Raw genomic sequence first — 16,054 nt, forward strand, 5'->3', positions numbered from 1 at the left:
AAGGCAGACTCGGGACGATTTGCATTTCTATGAAAACCCGGCTTCGGGGGCAACACCGCGCGGTGCCGGCGCGGCGCCTCCGGGATGGCTTTTGGGCTCTGCCCCTCGCCGCTCCCCGGCGCTCGGCGCCCGCGCCCCCTCCCCCTGCGCCCGCCCCCCCCTTCCCGCTCCCATTCTCTGCCCGGCTTTGATCTCTGCTTAACAACAGTAACGTCACACGGACTACAGGGGAGTTTTGTTGGAAGTTGCAAAGTCCTAGAGCCTCCAGAGGGCTGTCGGCGCAGTAGCAGCTAGCAGCAGCGTCCGCGCGCTCCGGCGAGGGGCAGCAGGAGCTAGAGCCGAGCGCGGACCCAGCCCCGGACCCACCGCCGCCCCAGGCCGCCTAGCAGAGCCCCTGCCATGGCACACCAGCTCCTGTGCTGCGAGATGGAGACCATCCGCCGGGCGTACCCCGATGCCAACCTCCTCAACGACCGGGTGCTGCGGGCCATGCTCAAGGCGGAGGAGACCTGCGCGCCCTCGGTGTCCTACTTCAAGTGTGTGCAGAAGGAGATCCTGCCGTCCATGCGGAAGATCGTAGCCACCTGGATGCTGGAGGTGCGGGGCTCCGGGCGGCTCTCTTAGCACTTTCCTGCGACTTGTTGCGCAAACCCACTTTTCTTTGCCACTCATCGCCCTCCCTTCCCTCCCACCCCAACTTTTGAAGTTTGCCAGAGTGTTGATAGGAATCGTAGTTCCGAAATATATAGATATTCTGGGTATTTTTTGAACAAGGAGGGGGTGGGGGTGGGGTTATTGGATATTCCCTTGGGGGGCAGCGGTCGAGGAGGGGTACCTTGGGCGAAAACCACGACCGGGGCACCCCAGTTTGCTTCAGGGTTGGGGCCCGCAGGCTGGGCGCCCTTTGCGGCCCCCGCCTGGACCGCCACTGCTCAGTCCCCGCCTGCGCCAGAGCCCCGCTGCGCCTCTTCTCCCGGCCGCGCGGCCGCTGAGCCGCCAGCTCCAGGGGGAGGGGGCATAGATTTGATTTTTAAATTAATATCCATGGACACGTATGCAAGGGACGCTCGTGCCAGTATTATGCGCCATCTTTGTTCTTTTATTGCAAAGCAAAAGTGTTTATTAATAATTGGGGGCAGGGTGGGGGTGGGGAGCGGCCGGCGAGGCGCTTGGGGCCGCCGCGAGGGGCCGTGCGGCCACCGGGAGCCGGCGGGAGGGGCGAGGGGCCAGAGCTCGGGCAGCTGTGAGGGGACCCCGCTCGGGAGAGGGGGCCCCTTTGTTCAAGCAGTGAGTCCCGGGGCGCCCCGCACGGCCAGCTTGGGCCGGAGAGCACGCCGGGCTGCAAGGTCGCGTGGCCCCCGAGACGCTGGGGATTGACCCTCCTCTGCAGGGGTCTCAGCTTGGGGGACCAGTCCGGAGCGAGCCGGGGTCCAGGGGCACGTTTTCAGGCCTTCAGTGGGCTCCTGAGTGCACCGCAAGTATTTTAAAATAATTTTTAAAAGTGCGGCGTGGTGCCCTTGCGAGAGGGGAAACAGCGCCCGCGCCCAGGGGGAAGGGGGGCCCCCGAGTTTGAATTCCTGGGGCTCTCCCTGGAGCCTGCAACGAGCTCCCGACCCCCGGCCTGGGTAAAGGACCGCCTGAGGGTCATTTTCAGGGGTTTTTTATATACCCAGTTAATTTTTTAATATTTTTAAATATTTTTTGAAAAGATGACGTCTGGGGAAATGCGGCGCGGCGGCCTGGGACGCCACCTTTGTGTCTCGCAGGCGCTGCGAGCGCGGCGCCCATCCCCGCGGCCCGCCCCACGGCCCTGCACCCCATTTGGTGCCGACCCCAGGCCTGGAGGGTCCCGAAGCACCCACGCGGGCCGGGGTCCGCCGCCCGCGCGCGGCACACGCCGGCCAGCCGTGCCAACTCCCGCCCCCACTGTGCCAGCCTTGCCGGGACTTTCCCTTTCAGTTTCGGGTGGGTGGGTTTGGGGGACTCTCGGGGAAGGGGGCGCGGCGGCGGCAGCTCCTGCCGCCCCCTGCCCTGACCCTCCTCGCGCTCGGGGCCCCGCAGCCCTGGCGCGAGCCGGGTGGGGGGCGCGAGGTCTCCGCAGAGGGGGCCGGGCGCTCCCGGTGGCGGCGGTCACGGCCCCCGGTGCCCCGGCAGGTCTGCGAGGAGCAGAAGTGCGAGGAGGAGGTCTTCCCGCTGGCCATGAACTACCTGGACCGCTTCCTGTCGCTGGAGCCCGTGAAAAAGAGCCGCCTGCAGCTGCTGGGGGCCACCTGCATGTTCGTCGCCTCGAAGATGAAGGAGACCATCCCCCTGACGGCCGAGAAGCTGTGCATCTATACTGACAACTCCATCCGGCCCGACGAGCTGCTGGTAACCCTGGGACCCCCACCGCCCCCGGATGCCCCGTTAGCCGTGGGACCCCGGGGGTGGGGGAGGTGCGGAGAGCCAGGGGCCCCCGCGGGCCGCTGAGAGACCCTCTGCCCCCAGGGAGGGCGGCCACACCGGTGGGGCCCCTCTCGAGGAGCTGACGGGTCCCCCGCCGCCCCACCTCACTCACACTTTCTCTCCCTCCGACTCCCACCGCCTCGGCGCCCCTAGCGCCGCGAAAAGTGGGCGGCGTGCGCCCTCTAGCGGTGGTGGCGGCGAGGGGCCCGCGCGAACAACCAGACCTCGCGTTCCAGGTGTCGCGGGCTTCTGGTCTCCACCCGCGGAGGGTGGGCTTGATCGAGAACGGGAGCCTTTGCGAGCGGCACCTTCTCTGTTTGGATGTGGGGTTGCGCGTTGTCCCCCCAACTTCCCGGACCCTCCAACACGCCCCATTCCTTCTCCTCGCCCCCTGTTGCACTGGGGTCCGCGCCTGCGCCTCTCTTCACGCACGTGTCCCTCCATTTCCGCAGCAAATGGAGCTGGTTTTGGTGAACAAACTCAAGTGGAACTTGGCTGCCACGACCCCGCACGACTTCATTGAACACTTCCTCTCCAAAATGCCGGTGGTCGAGGAGAGCAAACAGGTCATCCGCAAACACGCGCAGACCTTCGTTGCCCTCTGTGCCACAGGTAGGGTGCCGGCCGGGCCTCTGGGTGCCCCTGGAGGAGCTTCTTGCCCTCTGCCTCGGTTTCCCCGTCCAAGGATGTGGTCCCCAGGCTCCTCCGCTCTCGGAAGCTCTCCTCTTTCCCTGTTCCGGGGAACAGAGGGCTGGGCTTCTTGTTGGGGCTCCAGGGAGGGGGTGTGGGCTCCTGGGCCCGGGCCGCTGAGGCTGGGCGGCAGCCTGCCTGTGTCCAGCTGATGTGGCTTCTGCTCCCCACGCCAGGCGGGGGTCACTACATGCTGAACGGGGTTGTCTTTGGCAGTCTAGCCTGCCTCCTCCCCCCACCCCAGTCCTTCCCGTGTCCTCAAGGAGCCTGAGCTGCGGGGGCCCCCTCCTGGCCTCTCCCGGGCTGGGCCACCTGCCAGGGGCGCCTACAGGGGTGGGGAGCGCCGGCCGGCAGTGCCTGGACCACGTGCTCTGGGCGGCCAGCAGCGGCCCTCGTGCGGGGGCGGCCAACAGAGGCGCTTGGCCGCCTGAGGCCCCGCCAGGGGCGCCGCAGGGCGGCTCAGCTCACTGCCCTGGGAGTGGCTTCCTAGCGGCCTGGGCTTGGGCTGCTGTGGTTGGCGGCAGCAGCAGGCCCTCCGTCCTTCCCCCGGCACCGCTCTGGACCATCCCTGGGGGCCCCTCCCCGGCACAGCCCTCTCCCCAGCCCCCAGACGGCCAGTCACTCAGAACCCAGTGAGACACACGGTGCTGCCTCCTGCTCGTCCCAGCCCTGCCCCTGAGCCCCTGCGACCTCTTCCCCCTCTCCACTCCCATGAGCTGGCCCAGGACCTCCGGAGACCCTGATCGGAGGACCCTTGCCCCCATCCTGCCCAGCTCTGCCGTGGGCCACCTCTGCCGCTGGCCAGGCCTCAGCCGTCAAAGCTGCCTGGGGCTCACTTGGTGCGACCTGAGGGCGACAGGGCACCAAAGGGGGGAGCTGGCATCCTTCACCCCCTCCCCGGAAGGGGTGGAGCCCCCCCAGCCTGCCACCTCGTGTCACCCTCCTGACGTCTGGGTCAGGAGAGCTGGGAAGATTCTGCTGGCCTCCCCACCCTCTTTTGCCCGCTCAAGGCGTGAACCCCTCTTTCTGAGTCCTTCCAAGCGAGCCACGGGGTGGGGGCAGACCAGAGGCCCGGATGAATCTGAGGGGTCAGGGCGCCGCCTCGCCAGGCATTCCTGCCCCGCAGCACCCGGCCTTGGGCGGGGAGGGGGAGGCTCTCACGCGCGTCCCCTCAGCCTCCAGGCCTGCCCAGCAAGCAGGCAGGAGGCATTCTCCGGCTGGGACGCCTCTGAGAAGAGAAGCCTCCAGGGACTTCTCGGCAGCCTTTTATGGAGCTGAAAGTGGTTCAGAGAAACGGCAAAGTCTCCGGCAGATAATGCAGAGAACACTTCCTGCGTGCCCTCCCCCCAGGGTGGCTGGGGCAGCCTGGACCTCCCCCTGTCCCAGGACCCCAGGAGGCGGGGTGTGTAGCCCGTGTGGGGTGCTGGCAGCGCAGAAGCCGGGCGCAGAGGCCGTGAATGTGCTTGGTGCTGGCTGTCCAGCTACTGAGATTGTCCAGCACCCCCGGCCTGGGCACACCTCGGGTGAAGGCGGAGGGATGGCCAGGGGTGACCCAGCTTTTCACATGCGTTAGCTTCGGTGGGCCCCGGTGGGGGACAGGCAGGCCAGGGGAGGGAGGGGAGCGGCACCCCACCACGACCGGGTCCTGGTCCGTTGGAACCTAACTGGCACACAGCAGTGTCCTTAGTCACAAGGGGGCCTCTCGAGATGAGATCGACTTATTACAGCCTAAAAGCAAACAGATTTTGTGAAGTGGAGGCTTGAGTGAAAGTCCCGGGAGATGATTTGCTCTGCGTGTAGCAAGGGTCCCTTTTAACGGTGCAGGGGGCCGGCGGGGGAAGGGTGGCCTCTGCTCTCCCTGGTCCGTGCGCCCTGCAGACCTGGGTTCCCGGGTGTGCATGGGGGCGGGAGGGGGCACGTCCCCCATGCACAGAGTTGGGTTTTGCCCTGCTTTTAACCTGTGTACGGATGTATGCACGCAGTAGAGCGTTGCTGCGGCCGGTGAGGTACCTCTGAGGTTGGCACGTAACTGAGCTGAATGAATGGGCCTGAGCAGGGTCAGTGGAGCGGTGCAGCTCCAATGCCCACCCTGGCCGTGGCCCGCTGGGCTCTTTGCAGCCGGGCAGTGAATAGGAACAGCTGTTGGAGCTTCCGAGTTGAAACCTGCGGGCTTCTCAATCTAAGCCCATAAACGCGCCAAGGCACGCGCACACGTGCGCGCACACACACACACACAGCCTGCGTTTAGTTATTCCTTCCCTGTCGGACCGGGTCTCGAGCTGCGGCCTCAGAACCTGCGCTCTGGCCACAGCGATTTCTGTGCAGTCCTGGTTAGCCTCAATGAAAACCTCTCATCCCGGGCTCCTGGCTCCCAGCCCGGGTGGAACTGGTCCCGTTTAAAGGGGAGAGAGGGCGCGCCTTGTGAGGGACTTGCTTTTTCAAGTGGTCGGAGCGCCCAGCAGCAGCTTTGTCGCCCCGTCAGTGTGGCCGCCTGGCTGCCTTTCTTCTTCCCACCCCTCTGCTGGCTCCCGCTCCGCTGAATGAGAGGCCCTGGCTGTTTATTCTCAGGCCAGTGGGAGGGGCGGGGGGGCCCCCAGCCCCCGGGGGCCGCACACTCCCTTTGTGCCCAGTGCCCTCCCACTCAGCTCACCGTCCAGTTCCTGGGCACAGGATGAGGGGGTAGGGGCTGACCTTCTAGGGCCCGGCTCCACACTGAGAGGCCCCCTGGTTCAGATGCTGAAATCGGTGGCCTTCCCTGCCAGGAGTTTCTCGTTGGGAGCAACAGAAAGGCGGCCCACAGGCGCTGGGTCACCTCTTAGGTGTCCTCACGTCCGTGACGAGTGTGCTGCCAGGAGGGAAACCAGAAGTTCCCATGTCAGTGAGCTGTCAGGAGGTGACCCTGGAGCCCACCTGCCCCGAGGTGCAGGGTTTCCCAGCAGTTTGCGGAGAGCTGCCAGGAGGTGACCCTGGAGCCCACCTGCCCAGAGGTGCAGGGTTTCCCAGCAGTTTGCGGAGAGCTGCTGAGGACGGGCAGATGAAGTAACGCTGTAGCCCTGCCGTGTCCCTGGAGGCAGATGAAGTGGGGATAAGCATCTGAGGGCAGTGGGGGCTTCCCTGGGCCCATCTTCCCATGTGCAAGACGGCCACTCCCCCTGGGACCTGGCAGCGCAGGTACTTGGGGTTAGTGTTGTAGGGGACGCGTCTGCTTCCTTGCGGGTTTTCTTTTCGTCGGGCTTTTGTGAATAAGTGATACATTCACAGGCTCACGTGCTAAGAGAAGGGAGTGAGCGATGACCCCTCTGCAGAGGCCACTGTGCCTCCTCCCCCACCCACCCCCCCGTTGTCTCTTCCAGCAGCTGTTCTCTTGCTTAGCATTTCTGCTGTTTGCGGCGGGGGGTGGGGAAGGGGATGGGGAGGTTTTTTGTTTTTTTACCATTATTTATTTGGTTGCACTGGGTCTTAGTTGCAGTACTCGGGCTCCTTAGTTGTGGCACGCAAACTCTTAGTTGCAGCATGCCTGTGGGATCTAGTTCCCTGACCAGGGATCCAACCCAGGCCCCCTGCGCTGGGAGCGCGGAGGCTTAACCACTGCGCCACCAGGCAAGTCCCTCTGCTGTTGTTAAATGAGCATCACAAGCTCGTGGTCAGAGAGTCCGGCCCGGCTTCTGCCCCTGCTGGCGCCCACTTCCTGACCACCCCCTCAAGACCAGCCATCTGCGGGACAGGGCCTCAGGGGGGTCCGGGTCACAGGGGTCCTGCTGCGTCCCCACTCACAACCCCTTTGCCTCCCTCGCTCTCCGCAGATGTGAAGTTCATTTCCAACCCGCCCTCCATGGTGGCTGCCGGGAGCGTGGTGGCCGCGGTGCAAGGCCTGCACCTGGGAAGCGCCAACAGCTTCCTGTCCTATCACCGCCTGACGCGGTTCCTCTCCAAAGTGATCAGGTGTGACCCGGTAAGTAACCGCTCCGGCGCTGGCTGGGGGGCCTGTCCGGCACCGGGTACTAGAAGCATCCAGGGCCTGGGAGGCCCAAGCTGCAGTCGTCCGGTGGAAAGTGGCAGAGGCTGGGGCCACGTGGGGGACAGGCAGCCACCTGCGTCCAGAGGCACAGGACCTGGCCGTGGCCCTGGCACACGCTGCCCGGGGGCCACTCCACCCCGTCTCCTGGGGGGCTCCTGGGGGAGGAGAAACACCTCCCAGAACCTGCGATGGGCGGGAGGGTCCTCCCAGGCTTCTGGTGGCCCCAGGGGCGCCCAGGAGCCTTAACCCCTCCTGGGGTCGTGGCGGGGGGCCGTCAGGAAGAGGGGCCACACGGCAGGCCGGGTCAATGATCCGTGCCCTAATGGTGTGTGGGGTGAGGCCCCGTCGAGCTTTGTCTGGGCGACAGCGTGGACTCCCGACAAATGGCCGCTTTACAGGGGCCCCTGTGAGGTCTCCCATCCACAATGGGCCTGGTACAGACAACTTGTTTTTATGACCCCCTTTGAGAGGCTGCTGCTTTGGAAGCTGGAGTCCATTGTATCTTTTTACTTAAAAATGCCACTGTCTTATTCCCCATTCTTTTCTTTTCTTTGCTCAAAGAATTAAAATAACAATTACAAGGGTTTGGGGCTTCACCAAATTAGACCAGCGAGGTTGGTGGCGGGGGTCACTGCCAGGCCCCACTAGTGTCCCGAGTAGGAGCCAGTGACCACCTTGACCCCGATCCCCGGTCCGGGTCCGGCTCCAGCCGCGTCTGGCGGTCCACCCTCGAGCGCCCAGGAGGCTCGGGGAGGAAAGCTGGTGTGAGACGGATGCCTGCCTGTTCTCTGCCAGCGGTGCTTGGCCACCAGCCTGCGTGACCCCCAGAGGAGGATGCCTTCTTGTTTGTAGGCACGGGCAGCTCGGTGGCCCCCTGGGAGGGGGAGGCATCCTCGCCTGGCTGCCAGGGCCAGCGCCGTCCCCCAGCTAGAAATGCCACAAACAGCGCTGTCTACAGACAGTGGTAGGAAATCGCTGTGTGATCCCTTATCTGAATAGAGATTATTTTAATTAGATCTGAAGCAAAATGCCCTACGGCTGAGGAATGGTGGGAGGAATCAGTTGAGGCTGAAATTCGTCAGTCTGGTGACCGGGTGACAAATGTCGCTGAGCTCAGATGAGCAAATTCTGGGCTGTGGAGGCCCCGGGGCGTGGCCGCGTCTGCCCATCCCTAGAGCTGGCCCCGTGGTCACAGTCTGCTCTTCACGGGGTGAGGCTGCAGTACCAAGCGGGCTGCTGGGAGGAGGAAGCATGGGCCGTGGAGCTGGAGGATGCGCCGGGACCTGCAGAGGGGAGGCCCCTCCTGTACGCCTCTGCTCTCCGCTCCACAGCGCGGCCCCCCAGGTTACAGGGGCCAGGGAGCCACCTCTGGGGGGCTGCCTTCAGTGGGTGGGTGGAGGCTCTCGGGCCTCAGTAGGCCGTGGTGGGTGTTTGGATCAGAGCCTGAGGAGGCCGTCAGGAGCCTTGGGCCTCAGTTTCCTCCTCTGTAAAATGGGGCCTTTGGCACCTACCCTGCCTCCTCCTTTGCCGTGACGAATACTGAAAGGGTGGGTAGGAAAGCCCCCCGGCCCCATAAGCCCTGTCCCCTTGGGAGATCTCCAGGGATTCATTCAGAAGCCCTCCTGGCCTGGCTTTACTTCTTTGGGGCGGGGCGCACCGTTTCCAGCCCCATCTAGGAGGAAGTTAGCAGTGCCTTCTCCGTGCTGAACCTCGTTCCTGTGGGAAAGGCATGGGTCTGTTTCCCAGGCTGCCCTGGAGCCTTTCCCTGGCTCTAGAACAGAAGCCCCGTGTGGCATCCCAGGAGTTGGGGCAGCCTCTCTGTTCAGATCCGGGAGCCGCGACTGCCCGGCTGTGGGCGGCACCTTCGAGCTGCTGGGAGATGTGCCCGTGGTGGGACCAGGAGAGGCCCCCGGCCTCCGGGGTTCCTCCTCTCCATTGAACACGCGGGGTGGTCGCTGCCGGGAGCTGTGCGCGGCCAGAGCGTCTCCCAGGACGCAGGCCCGAACGGGAGAGGACAGGGGATAAAGGCCCCGGGGCCACCCAGCATTCATCCTCGGTCAAGCACGGCCTAACGCTTTTGACGGCCATTCATCACGGAATGCTGGGTTCACTGCGAGGGCTGACACGGCAGAGGTTAAGTCCGAAAAGTGGGCCTCAGAGGGCCTCCCCATCCTGGATCAGATGGCGCTGAATTCGCGGAGGGCAGCAGTGGGGCTGGTGGGGACCTGGGCCCAGAGATGAGAGCCCCGGCGAGGAGTTCCAGCGAGCGGCCGGGCAGGCAGGGGATTCGGGGCAGGTGGGCAGGAGCGTCTGTGTCCACCAGAGCCCTTGGGTCCCGAGTGGGCTCACCGTGGCCTGGTTGACGTGGGCTTTTCAGGCCGGGAGGGCAGCTGGTGGGCAAACAGGGTCCCCACTGTCGATCCTGGGGTCTGGGCGGCGGCTTCCTGGGTTTGGGGGAGGCGGCGTTTTCGGTGAGCATTGGGAAGGGGCCCCTCGCCGCGGGCCGCCTCCTGAGGACCTGTCTCGTGCAGGACTGCCTCCGCGCCTGCCAGGAGCAGATCGAGGCCCTCCTGGAGTCCAGCCTGCGCCAGGCCCAGCAGCAGAACTTGGACCCCAAGGCCGCGGAGGAGGGGGAGGAGGAGGACGAGGCGGACCTGGCCTGCACGCCCACCGACGTGCGCGACGTGGACATTTGAGGGCACCGCGGCGGGAGCGGGGCCGGCCGGGCTCGGCGGACGGAGCCGCTCAGGCCCAGTCGCCGTCGGAAGGCAGCCCGCCCCTCAGTGTCTTGGTGTTTTCCTTTGCTCTTTCTCCCTTCTGTCTCTGAGTTAAGCAAAAGAAAAGAAACGTCCCCGAAAACCTATCTTTAAGAAAAAAAAAAAAAAAAGGAGAGGAAAAAATAGAATTTGCATAACCCTGAGCTGGAGGGGGAGGAGGGTTGTGCTACAAAAATAGAAGATTGTATACCCCGTAATCAACTAGTTTTTATATTCATGTGTTTGTGTCTCTGTGTTATAAGGATAGGCGTTAACACAAGAAGCGAGTCTGCAGGGGAGGATTAGATTTGATTCTTTATGTGTTTCAAACAAACAAAAAGCATAAAAACGTTTGAAAAAAAAAATAGGAAGTCCACAACCCGTTTTTAAAGTAGAAGAGGGTTTTAGATAGAACTCTACCCGTGTGCTTTTCCCAGGGGCAGAGCTTTAAGGCTGTTCTAGGCATCCTGTATCTCGCTTATGCATGTAGTCACTTTATAAGTCATTTGTTTATTTTATTTCATAGGTAGGCATGTAACCTTCACCTTGTCGATGGCTGATGTAACCTCTCGGCTAGGGTAGCGTAGAGTTCGGCATTTTCAAGGCCTGATCCTCTTTCTGCCTGTGGACCAACCACCTGAGGGGTTTGCGGGCGCCAGCCTGCGCCTCGGTGACGGAAGGCCACCTCCGACTCCTAGCGTCCGCTACTAGAAAGAGAGACCGCAATAGTGACCTAATATATTCTATTTTTATAATCTTCATATTTTTGTAGTTACCTGTTTATGAGGTGCTGGTTTTTCACCCAACAGATCTGCAGCCTGCTCACATCCAGGTGAAGTCTACAGCTGTTTTTTTTTCGTTTTTTGGTTTTTGTTTTTTGTTCCTTCTCAATATTCCAAAACCATTCCATTTCAAAGCACTTTCAGTCTCTAGGTGACATCTCTGTGTATGTTGTGTGTGGAGGGGGCGGAGAACGGTTTCTTAATGGAATGGTTTGGGAATATTCCAGTACTTGGGTGCAGACAGGACGGCGAGGCAGGTGCTTGTTGATATGGTGTTAGCGAAAGGGAGATGATGTTTTGGAGGGCTGGGTTCCGGTCAAGGAGAAGAAAACGTGCATTCATTCTCACACTGCCAGGATGATGTGTTCCTTTCCTTTTCTGTAGAGAAGTTGAAGTTTAGGAATCCTTCCGTGCCAACTGGTGTTTGAAAGTAGGGGCCTTAAAGGTTTACCTAGAGAACCAGCAGTTTCAGAGTTCTCTTCAGATGTTTTGCCACGGAAGGTTTTTAAACACTAAAATATATAATTTATAGTTAAGGCTAAAAAGAATATTTATTGCAGAGGATGTTCGTAAGGCCAGTATGATTTATAAAGTAATGCAGTCTCCCCTGATACACACACACACACACACACACACACACACACTTTTCTGCGTTAGATGTTGCAGGTGTAGGACAGTTTGTTCAAGTTAGGTCCTTTTATAAGAGAGGGAAAAAAATCCCGAGGAAAAAACACAAAGACGTGGATTTGGCTAATTTGGCCCGATTGGCTTTTCGCAGAGGGATCCAACTGGACAGGTGTCAGAGTTATAAGCACAATTAGGATGCTGGAAACAAGTTCAGTTCCGAGTTCAGTTCCAATACGATCTCATCCCCGAACCCTCCTTTCAAAAAAGAAATTTAGCGACCGCTAGATAATTTGCACATCTTGGCTATGTTCGTTTTTGTAATTATTCTGTAGGGAGTGTTGAAGGGAGCGAGGAGGTGAGGGAGGAAGTGTGTGGAGGGGAGGTGGGCGGGGACCACGCGAGGGACAGGCTGCGGCTCCATTTTTCTTTATTCGCTGCTACCGATGACTTCCCAGTACAGTTTGGAAACAGATGCATATCGCTTCTCTTATCTTTCACATTGTTTTGCTGCTATTGGAGAATCAGTTTTTTTTTGTTTTACAATGTCATATACTGCCATGTTCTAGTTTGAATTTTCTCATAGAAAAAATGTATTACGGATGCCTTTTGTTTTTGGTAGCGTTGTTGTTGTTGTTTTTTTTTTTTTTTTTTTTATGTGATCAATTTTGACTTAATGTGATTACTGCTCTATTCCAAAAAGGTTCCTGTTTCACAATTACCTCAAGCTTCACTTAGCCATTTTGCAGACCAGGTGGTCAGGCTCTGTCTGCTGCTTCGGCAGACAGACACGCGGACGAGATCCCAAAAAGGACCTGGTGGGGGATCCCCACCCCGCCGGGCCGCGTTCACGAGGACCCCCCCGGGCGTCTCTGGAGACAGGCCATGTCCGTTTCCTTTGCCCTGCGCCTGTTATGCTGGACTCCCCATCTGACCTGGGATTTACCATCATCGTAGTTTTTACAGCCCGTATCGTTCTTTGCGTATAGCTATGAAAGTTGCATTATTATTATTATTATTATTATTGTAACAAGTATGTCTTCATGTGCCACTGTGGTGCTGTGCTGTAGGAGTCGGTCATTTGGCATGAGTGGAATCGCTTCTGGCCTGTGTCACAGTTCGGGGTGCGTTGTATCTGTTATTAGTGTTCTGTTTGTTGTTCTGGTCATTATAGCAAATGCTCCTTTAAAGAGACTTCAGATCTTAACGAAGCCAGCCAACAGTGCTGTGTGCCCGAGAGCCGCCTGACACGCTGCCGAACCAAAAGGATTTGGATTTGCACCGTCCGCGGCGGCCCCAGGCGGGGCAGCCCGTGCGCTTCAAGGCCATTGGCAGGTGCAAACCCGCCCCGCCCCACCCCACCCCTGCAGGAACACTGCTTCCGCTTACCTCAACCATTCTGGCTGCGGCGTCTCTGTCTGAACCAAACGGGGTCCGTGAGGGACGGTCTGTCCGTGGTGGGGGGGTGAGATGTGTGTGCTCTAAGGCCAAAGGCCAGTGGCAGGTCCGGGAGCACAGGAGGTCTGTCCCGTGACCAGCAAGTCTGAGGGTCCGGGCGGGCAGGCACCTGGGGGTCTGTGCGTGTTTCTGGTTGCACACCACGGTGTTTCCCAGCACAGACATGTAACCGGCACGTTTCCAGCAGGAAACAAGACAAACGTGAAAAGTCTAGAAATAAAATTGGTAAAACCCCAGTGCAGTGTCCGCTTGTCTGTTTCCTGGGGCGGGCAGGGAGCCAGGGCCATGCGCCCCAAGTTCCTTGGATGGGGGTGGCAGGCGGGTAGGGGGCCCGCCTCGGCCCTGCGGACGCCGGGGCCAGGCCATCCTCTGTCATGGGGGGCTGCCCTGGGCACCGTGGGCTGTTGGGCTGCATCCCCGGCCTCCACCCGCTAGATGACAGGACCGACCCCGGTCGTGACCACAAAAATCCCTCCAGACGTGGCCAGCGGTCCCCTGGTGATGCAGAAGGAGGGTGTGATTCCCTCCCAGCCAGGAGGAAATCCGGACCAGAGGTCAGTAGTGGGAGAGGGCCGCGTGGACCCCCTCCAGAGTTTGAGGACGGCTCGCAGGCGGCCCCGACCACCTCAGACTACGGCTCTGGCCCGGGTGACGTGAGCCCCGTCGATCAGCCGCCTCCCAGCCCACGTCTGGCCAGTTCGCCCTCCCAGGTTATTTGCAGATAGGAAAGTAAATGAATGCGCTAACCCTCTTCTGGCACAAAGTGCTGTTTGCTCTGGGTGAATCATGGCCCCAAGGTGCCCTGAGCTCGGGGCAGGGGGGAACGACGCCAGTGTCCGGGCAGCGGTCCAGTGGCCTTTCACATGGACCCGGCGACCTGGGAGGCCTGGTGGACACCTGTGACGTCCACCTTTGGGCTCCAGATGCCTGCGAACTGGCCGCGTTCCCAAAGCCGGTGGAGGTGGGAAATGAATTTTGGTCCCAGCTCTGCGGGGCCGGGGCCTCTTCCCAGAGCCGGGAGCTCCCCAAGGTGCCCTCACCCCCCAGCTGAGCATTCAGCGAGCGCTCCAGAGCCCGGAGGAGGCCTGGGTCACGCGCCAAGGATGGCACTGGCTGCCAGGTCAGTTCGCCGCAGCCCTAACGAAGCGCGTGCCGTGGGCCAGCCTGCCCAGGGGGTGCCCGCAGGGTCGGTGGGGCCTGGAGTTTCTGGGAGGAGGTGGGGTGTGCAGGCGCCAGAACTGCTGCCTCCCTGCCCCAGTCCCTCGCCGGCTGGGTGGGGACGTGGGGCAAGGCCCCTGCCCCCGGGGCCTACAGGGTGCTCTGAAAGGGGACCGAGCGATGGTCAGAGCCTCGGGAGGTGCCCTGAAGCCCAGGGCCTGCTCTGCACCACCGCGGTGGCTCAGCCCCGGGGACCCGCTAGTCTGTGCCAGCACCAGGGCCCGATGACATCGATGACCATGGGCGTACAGAGGGGCCCAAGCGAGGCTGCGACGCCACAAGGGCCTCGGGCTATCTTGAGGAGCAGGGCCAACACTCTGACTGCATTAAGTTCCAGTGAGAATCTGGGCAGCGGAGGCCGGGGGGCCGGCCTGCACTGCACTGGCAGCTGGACGCACAGGACGCCAGACCTGCGGGGCTGTTTGATGGTTTCTAATGTTGCAGGTGGAAAATCTGTTTGTGGGCTGACAGGTCGGACAGTGGAAAGGAAGAGGGCGTGACGGGGAGGTGGCCTGTGAGGCACAGGGGGAGGCGGGGGGAGGCAGGGGCAGGGGCGCAGATGGGACCCAAAGTACACAGAGGGTTTGGGCCGAGTGAGGAGGGGCCCGGAGCCCCCCAGGGCCGTCTCCCCGGCCGTGAGGCCCCCGGAGGAGGGGCAGCAGGCTTTTCTCTCAGTTATGCCACGGGCCCAGACCTCTCCAACCGCCCACGTCAGCTCGGGCATCCTCTCATGGGGACCCCCCCCATGGGGGTCTGGCTGCCCTGTGCATATCAGGAAAACAAAAACTGGCCTTTGGAGACAAAGCCTTCCGTGTCCACTCCACTGCCCCTCCCGGAAGCCCGAACGCCTGCTCTCACTCGGGCCCACAGCCACTCACCTGGGGCCTCCCTGCCTCCCAGCCAGTCTCCCTGCCCCAGGCGGGCCCACCACCCTCTGCCAGAACCCCGTGGGGCTTCTAGCTCCTTCCGGCTCCATCTGGGGTCCTGGGACCTGGCCCATCTCTCCAGCCTCACCCCCCGTCTCCCCCAGCCTCAGACTCCTCATTCCCCGAAGTTTCTGCCCAGGGGACTGCAGGACACACCAGACTACTTCCGGCCTCCAGTTTTGTGCTGGAGTGCCCACCCCCTGCTCTCCCCCAGGCTCATGTAAGACTCTGCGGTGTTCTCCACCCTGCCCCAGCCAGGTGGCTCTGGTGGTCCAGGAGCCATTACACGTGGTGTTTCCCCTCTGGGCTGTGAGCCCTTGGGGACAGCTGTCCGGCTGGTCCTTCTCTGCCCACGCCCTGCACCCCGCCTGCACGCAGCGGCGCTGAGCAGTAGGGCCACGTGCGGGCTGCGGGCTTTGTGAGCTGCCGAGGGCTGGGCCCTGCCTGACCTGGGTGCGGTGCGGACTCGGGGGCCGGGGGGCTCCCCAGCGGCCGGGAGCACCTCATCGCCCTGACGAGGCCCGATAAGCCCCGGGACACAGCCTGGGCACTAAGGCGAGTCAGTTCCCTGCCAGGGCCCCAGATTCGAGGGGCCCCAGGGCAGGCGTGTTTGCAGAGGTGGGTACTGCTGGGACCCTGGGCGCCAGGCTCCCCACCTTCCCTCTGAGCCCGTCCCTCCTGGAAGCCCGGCAGCAGCAGGGCTCGGCTGTCCCACCACGAGGCCAATCCCAACTCCGGGGGGCGGCTGCATGAGGCATGTGTCCCGCACGCTGGGCTGGCCTCCGCCATGCACAGGGCTCTGTCAGCCCAGGAATGTCTTTGATCAGGAGTTTATGCAGAGGGGACGCAAGCCCCTGGCCTCTAATCCGTTCCCACAGTCCCCCTGCCCGCCGGCCCCTGCCCTGAGCCACACCTCGGCCCAGCAGACAATAGCCACGGCTGGTGGGCGGGCAGCACCAGGGACGAGGGCCGGAGGCCCGCATCCGGGGGCATTGTCACCGCCACTCACAGGGCGCACAGGAGGATGGGGAAGCTCTTGGCTCAAGGGCTGCCATCGGCCCAGAGCCTATCAGAGACGGCAGCGTCTGTTAATCCTTTCAAGTTTCAACTAGCAGCGAGACAGCCTCCCCAGGGCGG

General features: G+C 61.8%; 1 protein-coding gene across 2 annotated transcripts; it reads left to right on the top strand.

The window, feature by feature from the left end:
• Positions 1-166: 166 nt before the first annotated feature.
• CCND1 (cyclin D1) lies at positions 167-11,415 on the top strand. Of its 2 annotated transcripts, none has more exons than XM_027090274.1 (5): positions 167-597; positions 2,062-2,370; positions 2,898-3,057; positions 6,939-7,087; positions 9,685-11,415. In XM_027090274.1, the coding sequence occupies exons 1-5, from the start codon at positions 400-402 to the stop codon at positions 9,847-9,849; spliced, it is 981 nt and encodes a 326-aa protein (XP_026946075.1). In that variant the 5' UTR covers positions 167-399; the 3' UTR covers positions 9,850-11,415. The 2 variants fall into 2 exon arrangements, with proteins under 2 accessions (XP_026946075.1, XP_026946076.1); XM_027090275.1 differs by having other exon boundaries at positions 267-597; positions 2,155-2,370; positions 9,685-10,007.
• The last annotated feature ends 4,639 nt before the right edge of the window (positions 11,416-16,054 follow it).

Source organism: Aethalodelphis obliquidens, unplaced genomic scaffold, assembly GCF_003676395.1.
Source record: "Aethalodelphis obliquidens isolate GAN/ISIS:26980383/991018 unplaced genomic scaffold, ASM367639v1 scaffold69, whole genome shotgun sequence".
Taxonomy (NCBI): Eukaryota; Metazoa; Chordata; class Mammalia; order Artiodactyla; family Delphinidae; genus Aethalodelphis; species Aethalodelphis obliquidens.